The sequence below is a fragment of the Heptranchias perlo genome, chromosome 1 (assembly GCF_035084215.1).
Source record: "Heptranchias perlo isolate sHepPer1 chromosome 1, sHepPer1.hap1, whole genome shotgun sequence".
Taxonomy (NCBI): Eukaryota; Metazoa; Chordata; class Chondrichthyes; order Hexanchiformes; family Hexanchidae; genus Heptranchias; species Heptranchias perlo.
In genome coordinates, this window is record NC_090325.1 from 18,310,380 (window position 1) to 18,337,273 (window position 26,894).

At 44.1% G+C, this 26,894-nt stretch overlaps 1 protein-coding gene across 1 annotated transcript in view; it reads right to left on the reverse strand.

Annotated features, from left to right (window-relative positions):
• ctnna2 (catenin (cadherin-associated protein), alpha 2) overlaps window positions 1-26,894 on the reverse strand; it is a 1,371,619-nt gene that overhangs the window by 390,901 nt on the left and 953,824 nt on the right. The window contains exon 9 of the mRNA XM_067981945.1: window positions 14,144-14,296. Coding sequence (XP_067838046.1) covers window positions 14,144-14,296 — 153 coding nt within the window. The remainder of the gene's footprint in view (window positions 1-14,143; window positions 14,297-26,894) is intronic.

Consider the following 26,894-nt stretch of genomic DNA (forward strand, 5'->3'; position numbering starts at 1 on the left):
AAAATTGTTGGTGTAAGCAAATTTGGTTCTTAAATTCCTCTTTATAAGATAGTGCAAACTTAGACTTGAATGTTCCGATCAGCTGGGGTATTGTATCCACTATCAGAATTCGATGTCTAGGTCGCAGCCAAGCGGTCCTTCCACTTTTATTATTCTTATTCTTTTTTTTCCAGTGATTTGATGCAACTGAGTACCTATGCGATTTCAGAGGACAGTTAAGAGTTGGGCTGGAGTCACATATAGGCCAGACTGGGTAAGGACGGCAGGTTTTCTTCCCTAAAGGATATTACTGAACCAGATAGGTTTTTATGACAGCTTCATGGTCACTTTTACTGATACCAGATTTTTATTTCAGATTTAGGTTTTTTTTAAACTGAATTCAGATTCACAAACTGCCATGGTGGGATTTGACTCACGTTCTATAGATTATTAGTCCCGGCCTCTGGATTACTAGTCCAGTAACATAACCACTACATTACTGTGCAACTCTTTTCCCCAAAAGGATGTGGGTGCTGGGTCAATTGAAATTTTCAAGGCTGAGATCAACAGATTCTTATTAGGTAAGGTTATCAAGGGATATGGATCAAAGATGGGTAAATGGAGTTGAGTTGGAGATCAGCCATGATCTAATCAAATGGAGGAGGAGGAGAAGGAGCTGAATGGCCTAATCCTGTTCCTACATTCCTATGTGGAGGTGGGGTGGCAGTATTGATTAAGGAGAATATTGCAGTGCTGGAGAGAGAGGATGTCCTTAAGGGGTCAAAAACAGAATCTGTTAAGAAACAATAGAGGTGCCATTACACTACTGGGTGTATTCTATAGGCCACCAAATAGTGGGAAGGATATAGAGGAGCAAATTTGCAGAGAAATTACAGAGAGGTGCAAGAACCATAGAGTAGTGATAATGGGGGACTTCAACTATCCTAATATAGACTGGGATAGTAATAGTGTAAACGGCAAAGAGGGGGAGGAACTTCTGAAGTATGTCCAGGAGAACTTTCTTGATCAGTATGTTTCTGGCCCAACGAGGATGGAGGCATTGCTGGATCTAGTTCTGGGGAATGAAGTGGGTCAAGCGGAGCAAGTGTGAGTGAGGGAACATTTAGGGAACAGTGAGCATAGTATCATAAGGTTTAGATTAATTATGGAAAAGGACAAGGAGCAATCTAGAGTAAAAGTGCTTAATTGGAGGAGGGCAATATCAGTGGGTTGAGAACGGATCTGGCCCGGGTAAACTGGAATCAAAGATTTGGCAGGTAAAACTGTAATCGAACAATGGGCAGCCTTTAAAGGTTTGGGTAGAGTCTAGTTACATTCCCACGGGGGGAAAAATTGGGCAACCAAAGTCAGAGCTCCCTGGATGATGAAAGAGATAGAGAGAAAGATGAAACAGAAAAAGAGGGGCAAAGAGAGAGTATGAAAATAGACTGGTGGCTAATATAAAAGGGAATCCAAAAGCCTTCTATAGGCATACAAATAGTAAACAGAGAGTAAGGGGGGAGGGGAGGCGATTAGAGGCCTTAGAGAAGACACAACGAAGGTTCAATAGATTAATTCCTGGGATGAGAGGGTTGTCCTATGAGGAGAGGTTGAGTAGAATGGGCCTATTCGCTCTGGAGTTCAGAAGAATGAAAGGTGATCTTATTGAAACATATAAGATTCTGAGGGGGCTTGACAGGTTAGACAATGAGAGATTGATTCCCCTAGGCTAGAGTCAAGAACTAGGGGACATAGTCGCAGAATAAGGGGTTGGCCATTCAAGACTGAGTTGAGGAGGAATTTCTTCACATAGAGGATTGTGAATCTTTGGAATTCTCTACCCCAGAGGGCTGTGGATGCTGAGTCATTGAATATATTCAAGGCTGAGATGGATAGATTTTTGGACTCTAGGGGAATCAAGGGATATGGGGATCGGGCAGGAAAGTGGAATTGAGGTTGAAGATCAGTCATGATCTAAAAGAATGGCGGAGCAGGCTCGAGGGGCCGTATGGCCTACTCCTGCTCCTATTTCATATATTCTTATGTTCAAAAGGAGATTTGCGCTTGGAGACAGAGGGCATGGCTGAGGTACTAAATGAGTACTTTGCATCTGTCTTTACGAAGGAAGAAGATGCTGCTAAAGTCACAGTAAAAGAAGAGATAGTTGAGATACTGGATGGGCTAAAAATTGCTAAAGAGGAGGTACAAGAAAGGCTAGCTGTACTTAAAGTAGATAAGTCACCCGGTCAGGATGGGATGCACCCTAGGTTGCTGAGGGAAGTAAGGATGGAAATTGCAGAGATGCTGGCCATGATTTTCCAGTCCTCCTTAGATATGGGAGTGGTGCCAGAGGACTGGAGAACTGCAAAGCATAAACCTGGCAACTACATGAGTGTCAGTTTAAACTCGGTGGTGGGGAAGCTTTTACAAACGATAATCCGGGACAAAATTAATAGTCACTTGGATAAGTGTGGATTAATAATGGGAAGTCAGCACGGATTTGTTAAAGACAAATTGTGTTTAACTAACTTGATTGAGTTTTTTGATGAGGTAACAAAGAGGGTTGATGAGGGCAAGGCGGTTGATAAGATTCTGAGAGGCTGTTTCTCCTGGATGAAGAGTCTAGAACTATGGGGCACAGTCTCAGGATAAGGGGTCGGCCATTTAGGACTGAGATGAGGAGAAATTTCTTCACTCAGTGAGTTGAGAATCTTTGGAATTCTCTACCCCAGAGGGCTGTGGATGCTCAATTGTTGAGTATATTCAAGGCTGAGATCGATAGATTTTTGGACTCTAAGGGAATCAAGGAATATGGGGATCAGGTGAGGAAGTGGAGTTCAGCTGAGGTCGAAGATCAGCCATGATCTTAGTGAATGGTGGAGCAGGATTGTGGGGCCGTATGGCCTACTCCTGCTCCTATTTCTTATGCTTTTATGTTGTGTATATGGACTTTCAAAAGGCGTTTGATGAAGTGCCACATAATAGGCTTGTCAGCAAAATTGAAGCCCGTGGAATAAAAAGTGCAGTGGCAGCATGGATGTGAAATTGGCTAAGGGACAGAAAACAGAGAGTAGTGGTGAGCGGTTGTTTTTCAGACAGGTATACATGGTGTTCCCCAGGGGTCGGAACTAGGACCACTGCTTTTCTTGATATATATTAATGACTTGGACTTGGGTGTACAGGACACAATTTCAAAATTTGCAGATGACACAAAACTTGGAAGTTTAGTAAACAGTGAGGAGGATAGTGATAGACTTCAAGAGGACATGGACAGGCTGGTGGAATGGGCGGACACATGGCAGATGAAATTTGACGCAGAAAAGTGCAAAGTGATGCATTTTGACAGGAAGAATGAGGAGAGGCAATATAAACTAAATGGTACAATTCTAAAGGGGGTGCAGGAACAGAGAGATCTTGGGATATCTGTGCACAAATCTTTGAAGATGGCAGGACAGGTTGAGAAAGTGGTTAAAAAAGCATACAGGATCCTGGGCTTTGTACTCTATGCCTCTCAGAATAGAGGCATAGAGTACAAAAGCAAGGAAGTTATGTTCAACCTTTGAAGGCCTTAGAGAGGGTCCAGAAAAGATTTACTGGAATGGTTCCAGGGTTGGGGGACTTCAGTTACATGGATAGACCGGAGAATGTGGAGTTATTCAAAATCATGAAGGGTTTAGATAAAGTAAATAAAGAGAAACTGTTCCCATTGGCAGAAGGCTCGAGAACCAGAGGACACAGACTTAAGCTAATTGGCAAAAGAACCAAAGGCGACATGAGGAAACACTTTTTTACGCAGCGAGTAGTTATGAACTGGAATGCGCTGCCTGAAAGGGTGGTGGAAGCAGATTCAATTGTGGTCTTCAAAAAGGAATTGGATAAATGCTTGAAGGGAAAAAAATTGCAGGGCTACAGAGAAAGAGCGGGGCAATGGGACTAACTGGATTGCTCTTGCAAAGAGTCGGCATGGGCTCGCTGTGACGAATGGCCTCCTTCTGTGCTGTAACCATTCTATGATTCTATGTAGGAGGTGGAATCTCACAAGACTATCCTGGCAACAATCTCTACTGCATTCAAATGAATCAAGTTATCTCAACCAGAATTGATGTTAAGAATTACTGAAATGTCCAAAGTAACTTTCATTGCCTGAAGGATTCTGGTTCCCAATCTACATTTCCCAGCCCTGCTGACCTGCAAATTTAACCCCTTGAAAGTTCATTTTAACTCAATAATCGCATTTTTAACATACATTTCACCAAGGTTCCCGGTGGCAGCATAGTCATAAATCCCGAAACAAGACACGCGGCCTTGCCAGAGTCAGCCACAACCCGTGAAAAAATTACAAAAAATCAACTGAAAGGCAGGACTGGGAAGATGAACAGGTTCATTTCTCGTTACCCAAGAAGTATGATTAATTTTTTGTTTACCAAAAAGAAGAATAAAACTTCAATTGGCTTCATCATTCCAATAATTTGTTGCGGGAATCTTTTTGAAATAGATATAACTTGTATGGAAATGGCAGTCTTAGCGTTAGCCAGGAAAAATGTGATTCCACTCCATTTAGAAACGATAATCCGGGACAGAATTAACAGTCACTTGGACGAGTGTGGAGTGATTAAATGAGGAAAGTAATTTTAGACATTTCTAACTGTTAAATGTTTAACATCGTGGATTATAAATGCAAGTGGACCAATAACATTATACAAGATTTCTCATGCACTTACGTTATCATTTAGAAAGAAAGACTTGCATTTTATACTGTCCCTTTCACGACCTCAGGTCCTAAAGCGCTTTGCAGCTAATGAAGTACTTTTGAAGCGTAGTCACTGTTGTAATGTAGGAATTTAAATTATTATTTAAATAAAAATATGCATTGATGTGAGTTTCAGGAATAAAACAAACAATAGCTCTGCCAGAAGTCTAAACTGATGAGAGAGCTGAGAAAATGCAGTACTGCAATACTGCCTTAGGAACATTTCCCAAATTATTCCCAAAGTTAGCTGGACTCATTTTGCCTTCACTGTGGTGAACGAGCAGCCCTCTCCAACTATACAGCTATTAAAGGGTCATTGTGCATTATAATCATCCATGCATCAACTAAAACCTGTTTTCTGTCCAGAAGAGCATCACAGCTAATCATAGAACCATAGAAAGGTTACAGCACGGAAGAAGGCCATTCGGCCCATCGAGTCAGCGCCGGCTCTATGCAAGAGCAATCCAGCTAGTCCGACTCCCCCGCCCTATCCCCGTAGCCCTGCAATTTTTTTTCTTTCAAGTACTTATCCAGTTCCCTTTTGAAGGCCATGACTGAATCAGCCTCCGCCACCCCCTTGGGCAGTGCATTCCAGATACTAATCACTCATATGAACATAGGAAAATAGGAACAGGAGTAGGCCATTCAGCCCCTCGTGCCTGCTCCGCCATTTGATAAGATCATGGCTGATCTGTAATCTAACTCCATATACCTGCCTTTGGCCCATATCCCTTAATACCTTTGGTTGCCAAAAAGCTATCTATCTCACATTTAAATTTAGCAATTGAGCTAGCATCAACTGCTGTTTGCGGAAGAGAGTTCCAAACTTCTACCACCCTTTGTGTGTAGAAATGTTTTCTAATCTCGCTCCTGAAAGGTCTGGCTCTAATTTTTAGACTGTGCCCCCTCCTCCTAAAATCCCCAACCAGCGGAAATAGTTTCTCTCTATCCACCCTATCTGTTCCCCTTAATATCTTATAAACTTCGATCAGATCACCCCTTAACCTTCGAAACTCCAGAGAATACAACCCCAATTTGTGTAATCTCTCCTCGTAACTTAACCCTTGAAGTCCGGGTATCATTCTAGTAAACCTATGCTGCACTCCCTCCAAGGCCAATATGTCCTTCCGAAGGTGCGGTGCCCAGAACTGCTCACAGTACTCCAGGTGCGGTCTAACCAGGGTTTTGTTTGGCTGCAGCATAACTTCTGCCCCCTTGTACTCCAGTCCTCTAGATATAAAGGCCAGCATTCCATTAGCCTTCTTGATTATTTTCTGCACCTGTTCATGACATTTCAATGATCTATGTACCTGAACCCCGAAGTCCCTTTGGACATCCACTGTTTTTAACTTTTTACCATTTAGAAAGTACCCTGTTCTATCCTTTTTTGATCCAAAGTGGATGACCTCACATTTGTCTACACTGAATTTCATTTGCCATTTGCTGTATAAAAAAGTTTTTCCTCATGTCAACTTTAGTTCTTTTGCCAATCACCTTAAATCTATGTCCTCTGATTCTTGACCCTTCTGCCAATGGGAACAGTTTCTCTATCTACTCTGTCTAGACCCTTCATGATTTTAAATACCTCTATCAAATCTCCTCGCAAGCGTCTCTGTTCCAAGGAGAACAAACCCAGCTTCTCCTGTCTATCCACGTAACTAAAGTCCCTCATCTCTGGAATCATTCTAGTAAAACTCTTCTGCACCCTCTCCAAGGCCTTCACATCTTTCCTAAAGTGTGGTGCCCAGAACTGGACACAATATACCAGTTGACGCCGAACCAGTGTTTTATAAAGGTTCATCATGACTTCCATACTTTTGTACTCTTTGTGTCTATTTATAAAGCCCAGGATCCCATATGCTTTTTTAACCACTTTCTCAACCTGCCCTGCCACCTTCAATGATTTGTGCACATATACCCCCAGATCTCTCTCTTCCTCTACCCCTTTTAGAGTTGTGCCCTCCAGTTTATATTGCCTCCGCTTGTTCTTCCTACCGAAATGTATCCCTTCGCATTTTTCTGTGTTAATTTTCATCTGCCACGTGTCTGTCCATGCCACCAGCCTGTCTATGTCCTCTTGAAGTCTATCACTACCCTCCTCACTGTTTACTACCCTTCCAAGTTTTGTGTCATCTGCAAATTTGGAAATTGTGCCCTGTACACCCAAGTCCAAGCCATTAATATATATCAAGAAAAGCAGTGGTCCCACCACTGACCCCTGGGGAACATCACTATGCACCTCCCTCCAGTCCAAAACACAACCGTTCACCAGTACTCTCTGTTTCCTGACCCTTAGCCAATTCTGTATCCATGTTGCTAGTGCCCCCTTTACTCCATGGTCCGCAATCTTGATGATAAGCCTACCATGCAGCACTTAATCGAACGCCTTTTGAAAGTCCATATACACCACATCCACTGCATTGCCCTCATCTACCCTCTCTGCTACCTCATCAAAAAACTCTATCAGGTTAGTTAAACACGATTTGTCTTTAACAAATCCATGCTGGCTTTCCCTAATCAATCCACACTCGTCCAAGTGACTGTTAATTCTGTCCCGGATTATTGTTTCTAAATGGAATGGCAACACATTTTTCCTGGCCAATGCTAAGACTGCCATTTTCATACGAGTTCTCTCTATTTCAAAAAGATTCCGTTGAACAAATTATTGGAATGATGAAGCCAATTGAAGTTTTATTTTTTTTTTGGTAAACAAAAAATTAATCATACTTCTTGGGTAATGAGAAATGAAACTGTTCATCTTCCCAGTCCTGTCTTTCATCCAGCATTCTTATTACTTTCAATTTTCAGGTTAATCCCAATGGATTAAAGCTCACATAGGAACATGTCAATGCTTGTTGTTGGTGGCTGTGAAGCATAACTAGAAAAGTGAGCAATGCTCACAGAAATCCCTTGTGCCAAAGAACGTTGACACAGGTGATTTCAGAAATCATTTAGGAAAGGAGCCTAAATTGGACAAGGGTAGAAAGCACACAACATGGAAATGTCAATTATGAATTGAAGTCAGATTCATAAATCATTAAAGGGACACTGCCTTCCCAAAACTAAAGTTTCTGCCATTTATTTAAAAATGCAACGTGCAGCCGTGAAAGACCTTGTTACGTCACTTAAACGTAGACAAAGCACAGCTCTTCTGGCTGTTCTCCAGGGTTATCAAACACTTCATTGGCTCTTTCTTTAAATATGGGAACAATGAAAATTTGAATATGTATTCAGAACAATTTGCTGGGGTACGTAGAGACAAACCTCAATTGAGGCTACAAATTACAAGAAACTACACAAGCAGTGGATATGTAGAACAGATTCCTGGCAAGAGCAGTTAAAAAGGTGCCAATTAACTCAAAGAAGAACTGGACAAATCAGTGGTAAGCAATGCAATTCAGGAGATAAGTGAAGGGACCTAACCTAAGATCTAATATGCTAACATATTTTTCTTGTCTTGACAAATGTAAGATCTGCCACCATCTCACCACCTCAATTTCCCTTCCCACACCCCAGCCTAGACTGGCTGATGACACTCCTGTTTGACTCTCTTCCCACCGGTCCCTGGGATCACCAGGTAGTCCCTGCGGTAACAGCAGGAAGGTCCCCAAATCCGTTGATGGAGGGAGCAGCCTCCCCCACCACCGCCCCCCCACCCTGCCGCCCCGTTGGTTTGGCCCCCCTCTAGCACTTACCTGCTAAAGGCCTTGATCTCGGCTGAGGCCTTCTGTAAAAGATGCATTGGAAGCTCTTTTGCCCCTTTAATTTGGTGCCCGTCGCTTCTATTGCTGCAGCAGTGATCTTGCTGCGATACCACTGGATATTTCTGCGGGCCACTGCTGGGATCCCACATGCTTAGCAGGAATGTTGGGTGCTTGCAGTAAATACCTGATGACCCCAATTCTGGAAAGTGGGCTGAGGTCATGGCGGGGTCAGGGTGGCTGGCCTAAGTCTTGCCCTGACTCTGTAGGGGCAGAAAGAGGGAAATACAGACCTTTGTGTCAGCAGGCTATCATATCCAAGCCTTTGTATCAGAAGGCGTCACAGACTAACCTAATCCTGTTCTTACCCAAGGCTCACACAAGAACACACTTACCAACAGTGACCACTGGTCAACAATCAAGAGCAAGGGCCTGACCTGAATCCCCCTTTCTCCAGCTCAGGGCTAATAAGGCCAATTGTATTGCCCCAAATTTATAAAAGAACAACAAGACTTTAACAGTCTAGATTTCAGTATCACTCTTCTCCACACACACACTATAAATTGGGTAAAATAAAGAAGTGCATCATCATTAGATTAGAGATATATAGCAAATTCTATCATGTGATTATGACCTTTTCTAGGCTAATATTTTACTTAGCGAAAATGTTAAAATCACCATCTATTGCTAAACTACAGATAACACATAATTTTTGGAAACAATGCCCACATAATATGATAGATTATTGTCCCCGCTCCATACCACCAAGATTTCCCCATTGAGCTTCTTTGATTCCTCTTCTTCTTGATCCTTGCTCATGAGAATTCCCCCAGCCTTCATGTGTATCCAAGATTGCCCCCCACTACTCCATGTCTCTCAGATCCCTCTGTTCTTTCTATGTCTCCAAGATTTCCCAGAGCCATTTCATTTATCGGAGATTCTGCCCAGTTGTAATGTCTACATGATTCCAGTACACCTCCCTCACTCCATGGGCATGATTTTAACTCAGTGCCGGGAACTCAGTGGGTGGATATATGTTCGCGTAGGGAACCCGGAAGTCAAGTGATCGCGTCAGAATCTGCGATCACAGCTCAATTGAAGGTAATTATTTTTGATTCCAGGTTTCCTGCGACAGCCAGCCAGATTGACAGGCAGCTTGCCTGTAGGGAGAGAAATGGAAATCAGCCGGGAATCGGAGAGGAGGGAATGAGGGAGAGATCATGGGCTGTGGAGGACATCGGTGGCGGGGTTGTTTCCTGCTGGAGGTAGAGATCAGGGGGAGCGTGGAGGACATCTGTGGGGAGGGTCTGATGCCTGAGGCAGCCATTGGGGGGGTCTCAACCATGAGGGAGGGGTCTCAACCAAGGTGGAAGGGTCTCGATCATCAAGGGGGGGGGAGTTTCGATCTCATCGGGCGGGGGGGGTCTCGACTATGGGGTGGGGGGTGTCTTTGCATGAATGTTGGTTTAATATCCTAACCAGCAATTTCTGAGATGGAGGATGTTGGGGGTGAATGAGAATTTGTGATCCTATGCCAGAATTTCTGCTCAGTGGTGGGGAGGAGAAGGTCTGTTGTCCTAACTTGGAATTTCTGCAATGTGTTTGTGGGCCTATGCAGTGGGGATGCATTTGGCCTTATGGTCATTTTCGGGGTGGTTATTTATGGCTATAAACTCATTGGCTTGGTTCCTCGTCTTTGCTCAGTGGATGGGGTTTGAAATTTTTTTTGCTCAGTTGAGTGGGGGCAACGTTTATTATTCTAACGGGGGATGTAGAAAGTGATGCAATGGTGGTGTTGCGAGGCGAGAGATTTCTTTTTATTGGTTGCAGTTCTTGCTCATTGATCTCCCATGGCATTGCATGTGGGGAGTCAAAACCAATGAAACTTTTCAGGTCAACCAAGGGAGATACTTGAACCAACACAGGGAGAGGAGGGGTAAGAGAAAGGGAGAGGGTGAGAACAGTGAAGGCAGACTGAGTGAGGGAGAGAGGAAGGGTAGGAAAGGGAGAGGCAGCGAGGGGGAGGAATGGGGATGAATAGAGGGTGAGAACAGGGAAGGGGTGGGGTGAGGGAGAGATAAGCGGAGAGGAGGATGGTAAAGGAGAGGAGAGGGAAAATGAAAGCGATGGGGAGGAATAAAGGGAGAGCAAGGGAAGGGGAGAGGGAGAGAAGGTGAAATGGAGAGGGAGAGAAGCGATTTGATGATCTGTGCAATATAAGTAACATTCATATTTTGAACTTCCCAACAGCACCAGCACTAGCATCAGCTTTACAAGATGAAAATCACAACGGATGTCCCTGGCAATTATTTTCCGCTACGTATGGGAAATGTGGTGGATTCAATAAAAGGGCCTGTCAGTCACTGCTGAGGGAAGACTCAGCTAAGGAAAACGAAGGAACTCTGGTGTGGGAAGTAGATTTATTGGAACAGGTATGACAGAGAAGGAGAAAATTAGAGAAAAGAATGAAGTATTCACTGGAAGTGGGGTGGGAAGAAACACAATCCAAGTAGCTGTGGGAGTCCGAGCTTGTAATAAATATTTATGGAAAATCTATTGTCAAAGATTGAGAGAGAGAAAGCCAGAAAAAGAAGGGAAGAGATGGACCACACAAAGGCAAATAATGGATGAGAATTGGAAACATATTTGGAGCGCTATAATTTTTATTAGCAAAACAGCCAAGTTCTTATAAAATGTTATGATTCTTTCAAGTAACTTGACTGCAGAATATTCCAGATTTTGTTATAATTCTTAAAAATATAAGCTTGTGCACACACTCAACATTGATTCAGGATGTTAACAATGGATTATTTTCTAAATATTTACTTTAATTGAGTGACGGTTGGAAGAGTGAATAGAGACCCAACACAAACAACTCTCAGCCAATCGTTTGCCTGAGAGAACTGAGAGACCAGCTGCAATGCCTGAACTTTTCTTGAGATGGTGTCAATCACAGGTTTAAAGGGACAAATCAACTTCTGCGTGAATCTCGCCTCCGTTTCACTGTTGAGATTTTGAAGTCATGGGAAACCCGTGCAGGTGAGGTTAAATTCATTTCAGACTTAGAATCAACAAAAAATTATGTACCTCAACTATTTCAATTAAATAAATGTAAATTGCCCCTTTAACAATCCGCCTGCCGGCATTAAGTAGGGATGGGACTTCCGGGTTTCAGATGTGCACGCATCCAGACGTGCCTGGATTAAACCCGGAAGTGGGTGTGTTGGAGCCGGGATGCGGTCGCGCTTCGATAACTGTTATTTTAACCTCCCAACCGCCCCCAACCTACCCGTTCTTTGGGGTTAAAATTACCCTCCATGTCTCTGAGATCTTCCCCACACCTCTCATATCAAACTTATACCTATGACACATACCCTCTTATCATCTGACATTCCTATTCCTGATTTCTGTACATCTCAAGAATTCCTCCTCCTATTCTTTGTACATCTCTATTAACCCTGTATCCTGCAATTTCTTATCCATTTTTATGTGCGATTCTTGCTCCCAATCCAACATCCTACTGAAAATAAAATGACCTTGCACCCTACTCGATTTGAAAGATCCAAATTAACAACACTTAAGTCATCTGTAAGGGTTGTACGACAGTCCATGGATGATGTATCTTCTGAAGCATCCAATCTATTCTGAATATGTGTAGTTCCTTGCACTGATACAATTGCCCAGATGAGGAAAAGCTTTTTTACACAGCGAGTGGTTAGGATCTGGAATGCACTGCCCGAGGGGGTGGTGGAGGCAGGTTCAATCATGGCTTTCAAAAGGGTGAGTACCTGAAAGGAGAAAATTTGCAGGACTATGGGGATAGGGTGAGGGAGTGGGACGAGCTGGATTGCTCTTGCATAGAGCGGCGCAGACTAGATGGGCCGAAAGGCCTTCTTCTGTGCTGTAACCTTTCTATGATTCTATGATTTTAATTCACAGCGGGAGTCGTGCAGGCAGGGACTGAAGCGGACGGGAAACTGCCCAGCCTTCCGAAGCCGGAGATCCGGGAGATTTTAACTGAGTAACTGTTGGAAGCACACAGGGACGGCTGTATTTATTATTTGATCCATGACAAGGTTTCAAAGGAACCAGAGCCATGATAACAGATGAAAGGTGTTAAGCTTTTGAGGTGATAGTGTTCAAAGTGTTTTGCGATCGTGTTGGACGCTCTGATGTTGGCTACCAGAATACCTATTTGAGGAGAGAAAGCCATTATCAAGTTTGATTAGAACCCAACACAGAAGTGGCAAAAGAGTATCCAGAGAAATAGACAGTTTAAATCACAGGGTGACAATCTTTGATAGGAAGCAGTGTCTGCTGTTGACCTTCAAACATGAGGAACATTTTAAGAGGAACATATCAAGGCTGAAAGCATCTAGCGTAACCAAATGTTCTGTGGATTAAAGAGGTGCTGACCACGGAGGCTCTGCACAAACTTATCTATTCAATTTGATACAAAATAATAGTAAACTAAATATGTCCAAAATGTGAGTAAATGTTCAGAAAGAAGATCGCCCCCCTCACCATATCGGTGAGTTGGAATGTCTGCTGATGAAAGGATGTGACATGAGGTTTGGTTAAAATCAGACAGCAAAGTAACAGCAAGTCCTCACATCAACTGCAATATTAGCAATTTTTACCACTGTTCTTTTTGAGAATAGTTTTTATCATCTGCAGTTCCCCTCTCCCTGGAAATCTCGCTGAGGTACAATTCACAGGGAGATGGTAGCTCTCTGCTACCTCACCCAAGTGGTCATTTTCATGTGTGAGGTAGGTAGCAAGTCAGAATAAAGATTATTTCACAATGCAGCGCATTATAGATGAGCCTGATCCTGTCTTTACCCAGCATCTACACATGTGCACAGGCCACGTTATAGCCCACCAACCGCTGCCCTGGATATGATTCATATCCATTGGTCACCATTGACCAGAAACTTAACTGGACCAGCCACATAAATACTGTAGCTACAAGAGCAGGTCAGAGGCTGGGTATTCTGTGGCAAATGATTCATCTCCTGACTCCCCAAAGCCTTTCCACCAACTACAAGGCACAAGTCAGGAGTGTGATGCAATACTCTCCACTCGCCTGGATGAGTGCAGCTCCAACAACACTCTAGAAGCTCGACACCATCCAGGACAAAGCATCCCGCTTGATTGGTACCCCATCCACCACCATAAACATTCACTCCCTTCACCAGCGGCGCTCAGTGACTGCAGTGTGTACCATCCACAGGATGCACTGCAGCAACTCGCCAAGGCTTCTTCGACAGCACCTCCCAAACTTGCGACCTCTACCACCTAGAAGGACAAGAGCAGCAGGCACATGGGAACAACACCACCTGCACGTTCCCCTCCAAGTCACACACTATCCCGACTTGGAAATATATCGCCGTTCCTTCATTGTCGCTGGGTCAAAATCCTGGAACTCCCTTCCTAACAGCACTATGGGAGAACCTTCACCACACGGACTGCAGCGGTTCAAGAACGCAGCTCACCACCACCTTCTCAAGGGCAATTAGGAATGGGCAATAAATGCCGGCCTCGCCAGCGACGCCCACATCCCATGAACGAATAAAAAAAAACTGGGAATCAAACCTGGGACCTTCTGGTCTGTTTGACTTAGTGCTACTCCATAAGGTGACTTTACCCATTAAACCGACTTGCAGATTTTAGTGTATTCCTAGTTAGAGAATCCATGAATTGAAGAACTGACCTCTACCAGCTTGTTGGCATGCTCACGGAAGACCTGTGCATACTCCTTCACTTCCTTCTCGTTGCCGCTCTTCGCTGCCTCGATGAGAACCAAGAGAGGAACATTGGTCTCCAGAAACGAGTCAGAGATGTGATCCATGACAGCCTTGCGAAGCTTTTGAGGAAAAGAAAGGGGAATTAAAAACCAATAATAACATGGGAAGTGGTCAAAGGACCTAAATTTGCAAAAGCCTTTTTTATTTAATGAATATTTTACATTTGTTCTCAACAATATAAAGCATATTTAATGGTAGGCTCCACTGCCAGAAAAGTATGAAGGATATATGAAGTACCTCATTGAACTCTGTCATAACTCATTCATGAAATTTCAAGACCATAAACCCCTCGTTCAATGACAGCCCTGGTTTTAGGCACTGAATGCATAGGCAAATTAATTAATTTCAATACAACAGAACATAGATCCAGTAGAGACCTGTACCAAAGTCCCACATGATTTACCGTATTGCACTTCAACACATTTAACAGTTAAATAAGATAGACAAAAAAACTTTGATCTCTTAGTAATATTAGAACTGCAGGATTTGCTAATAATTATTCCCATGGCTGAAGAATAAGGTGCCAGCAAATCAAGCCTCTTGGTGTGAAATACACCCACTGTATTTATCAGTTCAGAGGAATAGAATCAAAGTCTTCCTTACAAAAAAAAATCTATTACAGCTGCTCTGCAAGTCACTTCTGTTCACTCAGCAATGACGACCTGTCGACATCTATTTTGCCTTGTCTTGTGGATATTTATGATCAGAGGCTGCTGAGGTATGTTAGTGTTCAGGAACAAAATACTTCTCCATTTTTGGCACGTAAGGGTAGATTTTCGGAGTCATGGCCCATCGTGAGGTACCTGGCCTGCCATGAGCCTAGATCGGAAAATCGCAGGAAGTGCGCCTGCAATCTTCCCATCTGCATCCCAGCAGGGCACGTACTCAGAAAAATCAGTCCTATAGTGACAGATCAAGAATGCCACGTGTAAAATGTAGAGCTTAGCTCCCTCTACTCTCCCCCAACAAAATGCCTAAGCCTCAGAAGAGCAGGTCCTACCACCCCAGGGTAGCATTTGCAGATCCCACACCAACCATGCTTGTAAGATTCCAATTTTAGTGCCAATTGTGTTTCCTGGGAATTGGGTTGCTACTGAATCAACTCATTTCAAAAAGAGCCATGAGATTGGGGAAGAGCAGGCATTCATTCCATCAGTCTGGGCTGGATTCAAGTCCGGGTCCCAGAGATAAAAGGACAGCATAATATCACCTAATCCTCCTGGAGAACAGCAAGTTTGGTGGCGGAAAATATAAGTCCAATGCATTCATTTTAAAGTAAGGATATCGTAGGACACTTTCAAGAAGAACATAACATAGGCTGTGCTGTTCAGTAAATGAGTTAACATTCGAGAGCGACCTTAAAAGGTTTCACAGTATTGCTTTTGTTTTATATAAGGGACACCCTAAAGGCACAAATGTATAAACAGAAATCATCTGTTAGTACACCATTCTTGATGTTTTCCTGGCAACACTACTGCATCATGATGTCATTAATCACCACATCACCTACGTTTTTGGAAGTTTGCCTTCAAATTTCTTAAAATTAATGAAGAGATAAGAAATCTGTTGGATATAATGGGCTCAATATTAGCACCCGCTATCGGGTGCGTTCCTGGCGGGGGGGGCTCTGAAAATCGGGGAATTCCCGGGCGGGTCGGGAGCCCGGCTCCAACCCGCCCACTTCCAGGTTTCCCACAGACGCGCTGACATGCACGCGCAGTCCCCGCATGTGGGACTCCTGCAGGCAATTAAAGCCGGCGGGGTGCCACTTAAGCTATTCATTTAGCTATTTCAGGTCGTTTAGAGACCTGATTAAGGAGATATTTTACATGGGGTGGGATTTTACAAACAACTGGGACTCTTTCCCATACTGGGGAAAACACTCCCAGTTCAAATGGACGTGTTGCAGCCATCAGCCTGTGGCAGCTGCAAAGGTCCATTTGACAGGTGGGGGGGAGGAGACCCTCACTCATTGCAGGAGGCCACTCTGTCACTTTGGACAAAGTTTGGCCTCCACCACCCTCCTCCTAACAAGAGTGTAGGGGAATGAGTAAGTGTACTCACTTTGGCTGACCTACTGACGTCATTGCAGTGCCTCCTGCACTGTATGCAGGTGCGCGATATGTTGGTGGTGCTGGTGACCTCCTCTGCCACCTTGAGCCAGGCCTTCTTGGTGGCAGAGGCAGGCCGCTTCCTCCCACCCTCCGGGGGGAAGATCTCTGTCCTCCCCCTCCTCCTCACTCCATCCAATGATACCTGGAGTGAGGCATCATTAAACCTGGGAGCAGCCTTCCCCCTGGGCTGTAATTTTTCCTATTTCTTGCAACATCAGTCAGTGGAGGACTGCCCCTTTAAATAGAGCTCCTCCAGTTGACAGACCTTACTGCGCATGCGCAGTCCACCCGACGCGCAGCTCAGCAGCGGGGAACCCGGAAGACCAGGTAAGTGGATCCAATCAGCCTGCGATTGCGCGCGGGGCAGACTGATTTCACCGGGCGCGTCACCCACGCGCCCAATCGACCCCCTGCCGCGAACCCGCCGCCCTGGTAACATCGAGCCCAATGTTTTCCCAATGGGTCATCATCATTTGCTTGTGTGTTAGATAGGAACAGTAGTAGGCCATTCAGCCCCTCAAGCTTATTCTACCATTCAGTTGGATTATGACTGATCTGTACCTCACCGCCATTTACCCACCTTTGTTTCATACCCCTTGATACCCTTACCGAATAAAAATCTATCTCTCGCAGTGTTGAAGATTTCAATTGACCCAGCAACCAAAGCTTTCTGAGGGAAAGAGAGTTCCACATTTCCGCAACCCTTTGTGTTATGTGGTTGAGTTTGCCCGTTTGTCTAATACAGCATTGATTAGGTCCATGACGTGTATCCTCTCTTCATAGAAAATGTTTGGCATGAAATTTACTTTTGAGAATATTGCAAAAGATTTATACTTTAAAAAAAACAGGTTCCCTCGCTACCTTTCCTTTCCTGAGCACTGTAAGACTGACACACCTGATGATGTCCACAGTAGGCCCAAACTCCCTTCCCCCCCCAATGCAGTGTACATTGACGTTATTGTAAACTTTATCTCAGTAAATCGGTCAACTAGTTTTTTGATGCTATCGATTAATTTTTTCAAACTAAAAGGTGCAATGGCACAGGGGTTGTTTATCCATAGCAGTAACACTGTTGACAAAAATAAGAGCGCCTGCTTCCGTTTTACACAGTCGTGAGAAAGCCTGAAAACTAGTCACCAAACAAATATTCTTCCTGCCTGACATTTGCTGACTCATCATGTGTGATAAGACCCATCAATTCTCACTCATTCAGAGTGAGACTCACTCATTTTGCTTTTAAAAGGCATCACCTGTTTTGATGCATCTCGCTCTTAAAAATAAACACAGCTCCATATGTTTAAATGAGTTTGCAATCTGTTTCACTCTTCTTGATCCCGATCCCACACCTAACATTTCCCTACCTTGGCAGCTCTGCGTGTGGCCGTTTATCTGCTCAGAATTTGCTAGCAAACACCTACCTGCATGTAAATGGATCAATTTTGCCAAATTCTCTGACAAATTTAAATTCCCCAACAAAGTAAGTGAAGCTGTTTCATGGAAATAGGTCTCTCATTTCCACAGCAAAGTTTGGCATTTCATAGAAGACAAATCTTTTCCAATAATCATAGGACATAACTAGGAGTACGTGCAGAGGATTTTCAGAAGGAAAAAAATAACAAGCGGTATTGCATTGTAAATATGATTAATTAGCTTTCTTTTTTAAAAAGAAAATGCCTGTTTTAAATGGACAATCGCATGAAGCCATTTCTACAGAAAACTAGCACATTATTGCAGACTGTCTTTAGTTTTATTTAATTAAAAAAATATATTGCAGAGGAAAGTTTACTGGGCCATGAATATTTAATAAAGTTCTGCCTGCAGCTAACTCACTCTTCATTAGTCGGTGGAAATGCATTAAGCATCCAGTACCAAAAACTAAGTTTTTTTTAACTGGCTACTAACCTGAAACGTTAACTCTGTTTCTCTCTCCACAGATGCTGCCTGACCTGCTGAGTGTTTCCAGCATGTTCTGTTTTTATTTCAGTAAAATCTAAGGGCTCAATTTTAAAACGGAACCAGGAAGCGGACGGGGGGAGGTCAATTGAGGATGGGAAACCCATTAGTACGGGTTTCCCAAACATCTTTACGATTTTGACGTAAGGACGTCTTTTATTTTTTTTGTTGGTTACCCATCCGACTGACCGGCTGATTGACAGGCTGGTCTCAGTCGGAGTGGACAGCAGCCAGGTGGAGGACGTCTTCAGGTAAATCTTTGTTTGTATGGATGGGGGCGGGGCACCGGGGGGGCCATGAGTGGGCACGGGGCATGGGTGGGCATTGGTTGGCACGGGGGTCGTGAGTCATGGGGGATGGGATCTGGGGTCAGTCACGGGGAGGGGGTGTCAGGATTGAGGGTCATCGCGGGTGTCCGTGATCGTTGAGGGGGAGGGTCGGAGGATCGGAGTGGGGGGGAGGATCGGTCAGGGGTGGGAGGGAGGATCGGTGTCGGGGGTCCCGTGATCGGGGGTCTGTGTTTGAGGGAGGGTCCGCGATTGGGGGGGGGGCCCGATCGGGGGGGGGGGTGTCCATGATTGTTGGGGGGTCGGTGCAGGTAAGCTTGTTGGGCCTGGGGGAAGCAATCCTGCTCCTCCGGGCCCACAAGCTGTGCCTTTCTAGGCACCTACTGTTAGTCTCGGGCCTTCTCGCCTCCTTTCACGAGGTGTAAAGCAGAAGGCCCGGGAATCCCTGTCCCGTGGAATCAGGAAGTCCAGATAAATGGAGGCCCGAAGCCTCCTTTAAAGGTTTTAAGGCCCGAGCCACCTCCTGGGAGCGGGTTGGTCGCCTGCCCCACTTCCTGGCCCGATGAGAACCGGAAATGGGCTGGTTGGAGGCGGGTTGGCGGTGGGTCTGAAATGGTGGCAATTTTCAATGCCCCCCGCCCCCAACCCACCCGTTTTTCACTTTGAAAATTGAGCCCTAAGTGTTCTTCAAGTATCCTAATGATGCTGCAAAGACTTTTTTCATGAAAAGTGCCACAAATTTCAAAGCAGACTGTCAGTCCTTCACTGTCACTTTCAACATCCCAGGCGAAAAGTAAAAGGAGACTGAATATGACAATGACAGGACTACAAACTACTGGAGATCCACTCTGGTGGTTTGATGGTCCTGCTTTATTATAGAAAAGGTGAAAGTTCAAGGACCAATGATGCACCACACCATCAAGGCTGAAAGGAATAATAGAGATGGGGTAAATTGGGAATTATCAATTGGGCAATACCAAGCTTGGGTTTTAAAAGACCGAAGACTGTGGGATATAGGAAAGACTGAAAGTAACGAGTTTCACAGTTTTGAGGTTCAGAAAAAGAATGAGTTATAGTCTTGATTTATACACAGTGGGGTTCTAGGGAGGAGGAAGAGTATATCGGACAATACAGAGAAAGGAAAATTCAGAGAAGTAGCAACCATAATAGGTAATCAGGTAACATTCGGGCACATAAGTGCCAGACAATGGCCATCTCATATAGCAATCCAGGTACGTTCTTTCCCCGTAGCCCTGCAAATTTTTTCCCTTCAAGCATTTATCCAATTCCTTTTTGAAAGCCACCGTTGAATCTGCTTCCACCACCCTTTCAGGCAGCGCATTCCAGATCATAACCACTTGCTGCGTAAAAAGGTTTCCCCTCATGTCGCCCTAAGTTCTTTTGCCAATCGCCTTAAATCTGCATCTTCTGGTTCTCGACCCTTCCACCAACGGGAATAGTTTCTCTTTATTTACCTTATCTAAACGCTTCATGATTTTGAACTCTTCGATCAAATCAACTCTTATCCTTCTTTGCTCCAAGGAGAACAACCCCAGCTTCTCCAATCTATCCACATAACTGAAGTCCCTCATCCCTGGAACCATTCCAGTAAATCTTTTCTGCACACTCTCGAAGGACTTCAATCCTTCCTAATGTGCGGTGCCCAGAATTGGACATAATACTCCAGTTGTGGCCGAGCCAGTGTTTTATAAAGATTCAACATTTATAGGATTCAGGAGGAATTTCTCATTCAGTATGTGGATGGCCTGACTAGAGAGGGGGCAAAACTTGACCTCCTCTTGGGAAATAAGGAAGGGCAGGTGACAGAAGTGTTAGTGAGGGATCACTTTGGGACCAGTGATCATAATTCCATTAGTTTTAAGATAGCTATGGAGAAGGATAGGTCTGGCCCAAAAGTTAAAATTCTAAATTGGGGAAAGGCCAATTTTGGTGGTATTAGACAGGAACTTTCAGAAGTTGATTGGGAGAGTCTGTTGGCAGGCAAAGGGACGTCTGGTAAGTGGGAGGCTTTCAAAAGTGTGTTAACCAGGGTTCAGGGTAAGCACATTCCTTATAAAGTGAAGGGCAGGGCTGGTAGAAGTAGGGAACCTTGGATGACTCGGGAGATTGTGGCCCTAGTCAAAAAGAAGAAGGAGGCATATGACATGCATAGGCAGCTGGGATCAAGTGGATCCCTTGAAGAGTATAGAGATTGCCGGAGTAGAGTTAAGAGAGAAATCAGGAGGGCAAAAAGGGGACATGAGATTGCTTTGGCAGATCAGGCAAAGGTGAATCCAAAGAGCTTCTACAAATACATAAAGGGCAAAAGAGTAACGAGGGAGAGAGTAGGGCCTCTTAAGGATCAACAAGGTCATCTATGTGCGGAACCACAAGAGATGGGTGAGATCCTGAATGAATATTTCACATCGGTATTTACGGTTGAGAAAGGCATGGATGTTAGGGAACTTGGGAAATAAATAGTGATGTCTTGAGGAGTGTACATATTACAGAGAGGGAGGTGCTGGAAGTCTTAACGCGCATCAAGGTAGATAAATCTCCGGGACCTGATGAAATGTATCCCAGGACGTTATGGGAGGTTAGGGAGGAAATTGCGGGTCCCCTAGCAGAGATATTTGAATCATCGACAGCTACAGGTGAGGTGCCTGAAGATTGGAGGGTAGCAAATGTTGTGCCTTTGTTTAAGAAGGGCGGCAGGGAAAAGCCTGGGAACGACAGACCGGTGAGCCTGACATCTGTAGTGGGTAAGTTGTTAGAGGGTATTCTGAGAGACAGGATCTACAGGCATTTGGAGAGGCAGGGACTGATTAGGAACAGTCAGCATGGTTTTGTGAGAGGAAAATCATGTCTCACAAATTTGATTGAGTTTTTTGAAGGGGTAACCAAGAAGATAGATGAGGGCTGTGCAGTAGACGTGGTCTACATGGACTTTAGCAAAGCCTTTGACAAGGTACCGCATGGTAGGTTGTTACATAAGGTTAAATCTCACGGGATCCAAGGTGAGGTAGCCAATTGGATACAAAATTGGATTGACGACAGAAGACAGAGGGTGGTTGTAGAGGGTTGTTTTTCGGACTGGAGGCCTGTGACCAGCGGTGTGCCTCAGGGATCGGTGCTGGGTCCGCTGTTATTTGTTATTTATATTAATGATTTGGATGAGAATTTAGGAGGCATGGTTAGTAAGTTTGCAGATGACACCAAGATTGGTGGCATTGTGGACAGTGAAGAAGGTTATCTAGGATTGCAACGGAATCTTGATAAATTGGGCCAGTGGGCCGATGAATGGCAGATGGAGTTTAATTTAGATAAATGTGAGGTGATGCATTTTGGTAGATCGAATCGGGCCAGGACCTACTCCGTTAATGGTAGGGCGTTGAGGAGAGTTATAGAACAAAGAGATCTAGGAGTACAGGTTCATAGCTCCTTGAAAGTGGAGTCACAGGTGGATAGGGTGGTGAAGAAGGCATTCAGCATGCTTGGTTTCATTGGTCAGAACATTGAATACAGGAGTTGGGATGTCTTGTTGAAGTTGTATAAGACATTAGTAAGGCCACACTTGGAATATTGTGTACAGTTCTGGTCACCCTATTATAGAAAGGATATTATTAAAGTAGAAAGAGTGCAGAAAAGATTTACTAGGATGCTACCGGGACTTGATGGTTTGACTTATCGGGAGAGGTTGGATAGACTGAGACTTTTTTCCCTGGAGAGTAGGAGGTTGAGGGGTGATCTTATAGAAGTCTATAAAATAATGAGGGGCATAGATAAGGTAGATAGTCAAAATCTTTTCCCAAAGGTAGAGGAATCTATAACGAGGGGGCATAGATTTAAGGTGAGAGGGGAGAGATACAAAAGGGTCCAGAGGGGCAATTTTTTCACTCAAAGGGTGGTGAGTGTCTGGAACGAGCTGCCAGAGGCAGTAGTAGAGGCGGGTACAATTTTGTCTTTTAAAAAGCATTTGGACAGTTACATGGGTAAGATGGGTATAGAGGGATATGGGCCAAGTGCAGGCAATTGGGACTAGCTTAGTGGTATAAACTGGGCGACATGGACATGTTGGACCGAAGGGCCTGTTTCCATGTTGTAAACTTCTATGATTCTATGATTCTAACGTGACTTCCTTGCTTTTGTACCCTATGCCTCTAATTATAAAGCCCAGGATCCTATATGCTTTTTAAACCGCTTTCTCAACCTATCCTGCCATCGTTAAAGATTTGTGCACATATACTCCAGCATCCCTTTTAGAATTGTACCATTTTAGTTTATATTGCCTATCCTCATTCTTCCTGCCAAAATGTATCACTTCACACTTCCCTGTGTTAAATTTCATCTGCCATATATCCGCCCATTCCACCAGTCTGTCTATGTCCTCTTGAAGTCTATTACTATCCTCCTCACTGTTCACTATACATCCAAATTTTGTGTCATCTGCAAATTTTGGAATTGTGCCCTGAACACCCAAGTCCAAATCATTAATATATATCAAAAAAAATCAGTGGTCCCAGCACTGAACCCTGGGGAATACCACTGTATACCTTCCTCCAGTCCAAAAAATAACCATTCACCACTACTCTCTGTTTTCTGTCACTTAGCCAATTTCATATCCATGCTACCACTGCCCTTTTTATTTCATGAGCTTCAATTTTGCTGACAAGCCTATTATGTGGCACTTTATCGAATGTCTTTTGAAAGTCTATATACACAACATCAATTGCATTGCCCTCATGAACCCTCTCTGTTACCTCATCAAAAACTCAATCAAGTTAGTTAAACACGATTTGCCTTTAACAAATCCGTACTGGCTTTCCTTTATTAATCCACACTTGTCCAAGTGACTATTAATTTTGTCCCGGATTATCATTTTTAAAAGCTTCCCCACCATCTAGGTTAAATTGACTGGCCTGTAGATATTGAGTTTATCCTTACACCCTTTTTTGAACAAGGGTGTAACATTTTCAATTCTCCAGTCCTCTGGCACCACTCCCATATCTAAGGAGGATTGGAAGATTATGACTAACACGTCTCCAATTTCCACCCTTACTACCCTCAGCAACCTAGGATGCATCCCATCCGGACCGGGTGACTTATCTACTTTAAGAACAGTTAGCCTTTCTAATACCTCCTCTTTAGCAATTTTTACTCCATCCAGTATCTCAACTACCTCCTCTTTTTTACTGTGACTTTGGCAGCATCTTCTTCCTCGGTAAAGACAGATGCAAAGTACTCATTTAGTAACTCAGCCATGCCCACTGCCTCCATGCGTAGATGTCCGTTTTGTTCCTTAATCGTCCCCACCCCTCCTCTTACGATCCGTTTACTATTTATATGTCTATAGAATACTTTTGGATTCCCTTTTATGTTAGCCACCAGTCTATTCTCATACTCTCTCTTTGCCTCTCTTGTTTCCTTTTTCACTTCTCCTCTGTACTTTCTATATTCAGCCTGGTTCTCACCTTGTATTATCAACCTGACATCTGTCATATGCACCCTTTTTCTGCTTCATCTTACTCTCTCTTTCGTCATCCGGGGAGCTCTGGCTTTAGTTGCCCTACTTTTCTCCCTCATGGGAATGTACCTAGACTGTACCCGAACCATCTCCTCTTTAAAGGCCGCCCATTGTTCGATTACAGTTTTACCTGCCAATCTTTGATTCCAATTTACCTGGGCCAGATCCGTTCTCAGCCCACTCCAATTAAGCACTTTTACTCTAGATTGCTCCTTGTCCTTTTCCATAATTAATCTAAGCCTTATGATATTATGATCACTGTTCCCTAAATGTTCCCCCACTGACACTTGCTCCACTTGACCCACTTCATTCCCCAGAACTAGATCCAGCAATGCCTCCTTCCTCGTTGGGCCAGACACATACTGATCAAGAAAGTTCTCCTGAACATATATCAGAAATCCCCCCCTCTCTTTGCCCTTTACACTATTACTATCCCAGTCTATATTAGGATAGTTGACGTCCCCCATTATCACTCTTTAGTTCTTGTACCTCTCTGTAATTTCCCTGCAAATTTGCTCCTCTATATCCTTCCCACTAGTTGGTGGCCTATAGAATACACCCAGTAGTGTAATGGTTCCTCTATTGTTTCTTAACTCTAACCAAATAAATTGTCTTTGACCCCTCCAGGACATCCTCTCTCTCCAGCACTGCAATATTCTCCTTAATCATTACTGTTAACCCCCCACTCCTTTTTTTCCTTCCCTATCTTTCCTGAACACCTTGAATCCTCGAATATTTAGTACCCAATCCTGCCCTTTTTTGAGCCAGGTCTCTGTTATCGCCACCACATCATATTCCCATGTAGCTATTTGTGCCTGCAGCTCACCAACCTTATTTACCACGCTTCTTGCGTTAACACACATATACTCTAAACCTGTCTTAAACCTTCTTGTATTGTCTCTTAGTCTGATCCCACCTATTACCGTACTATTTTTTTACTCTAGTGCTATCTGTTTCTCCCAATCCTTTGTGCACCTTGTTTCGCCTTTCTAATGCTACATCCTGGTACCCATCCACAGCCAAATTAGTTCAAACCCTGCGAGGACATTGGTCCCAGTTCTGTTGAGAAACAACCCATCTGCCTTGAACAGGTCCCTCCTGCCCCAGAACTGGTCCCAATGCCCCAAGAATCTGAACCCCTCCCTCTTGCACCATGTCTCTAGCCATGCAATAACTGATCTTCCTAGCGTGTAACACTGGGAGTAATCCAGAGATTACTACCTTTGAGGTCCTACTTTTTGACTTACTCCCTAGCTCCTGAAACTTTGACTGCAAGACCTCATCCCTTTCGTTTCCTATGTCATTGGTACCCACATGGACCACGGCTTCTGGCTGTTCCCCTTCCTCCCGCAGAATCTCCAACAAGAAAAGGCCCAACCACCTGGCTGACCTTCAATGGGACCACCATCATAAAGAGCTTCACCATCAACATTCTGCAGGTCACCAGAAACTTAACTAGACCAGCCACATCAACAATGTAGCTAGAGGAGAGGGTAGAGATTGGATACTCTGCAATGATTGGCTCACCTCCTGACCCCTCAAAGGCTCTCCACCACCTACAAGGCTCAAGTCTGGAGTGTGATGGAATACTCACCATTCGTCTGAATTGGTGCATCCTTAACAACATTCCAGAAGCTTGACACCATCCAGGACAGACCAGTTTGCAAATGGACTGGGTATCCACTCCCTCTACCATTGGTGCATTCTGGCTGCAGTACCTCAGAACCCTCTACACTGACAAGGATAAGAACAACAATGTCGTGGGAACACCATCACTTCTAAGTCCTCCTCCAGGTCTCACATTATCCTGATTTGAACATATATCACTGTTCCTTCATCATTCCTTCCAGGGTTAGTGATTGAAGGAGAAACATCAAAATTCAAGATTAGATTGGAAGGAAAAGGGAATGAAGGCATATGGAAGGATGGCGGGTAAGCGCGTTTAGGACTATTTGCTCATGCGGCAGGTAAACACCGACACAGTCTGGTTGGGCTGAATGGCCTGTTTCCATGTTGGAACTTCTATAATCCTGGAATTCCCTACCTATCACCATCATGGGGGCACCATCAGTGCAAGGCCTGTCATGGTTCAAGGCAAGGCCCACCAGTATCTCCTCATTGAAACTAGAGATGGGGAATAAATGCAGTCTTGCCAGTATTTCCTATATCCCAAGATTAAATAAAGAAATAAAAAAAGGGGACAGAGTGCGAGAGAGAGGTTGTAGGCATATTGGTCGACAAGCTCTTCTTTGTTTTGTACCTTGTTTAGGAATGCGAGAGAGGTGCAAGAAGATCTTCCCCAGATATTTGAGCCATATTCAAATCTTTCACAGATTTGACCTTTCTTAGACAGTGAAAAGCTATGAAGGGGGAAATAAGTATTTGGTATAAACTAGGAAACACACTTCTTGGAGGCAGCTTTGGAATTAATAGAAAAAGATTCAGAGAATGAGCTGTCTTCTATGGCACAAGTAAAGTAATTTGAGGACAATGGCCATTGTACTTGTTTAGAAGTGTGGTGCTATACTCACTTCGGAGTTATCCAAAGCAACCACTAAACTGTTCAAAAGCAGAGATCCAGAGGTGCGTAACATAGACACCAAGATCATCAGTGTAATCGCCATCCCAAAAAATCATAGATCATAGCCAGTAGAGCCTTTCAAGATGATGTAAATTTGAGACATAAGAATAAATTGTATAATTTTGGAAAGTACTGCTGTAAGGACAACACAGCAGCAATTTGAAGGGCAAGAGGAATCTTTTTTTGGGCACGGGGTGA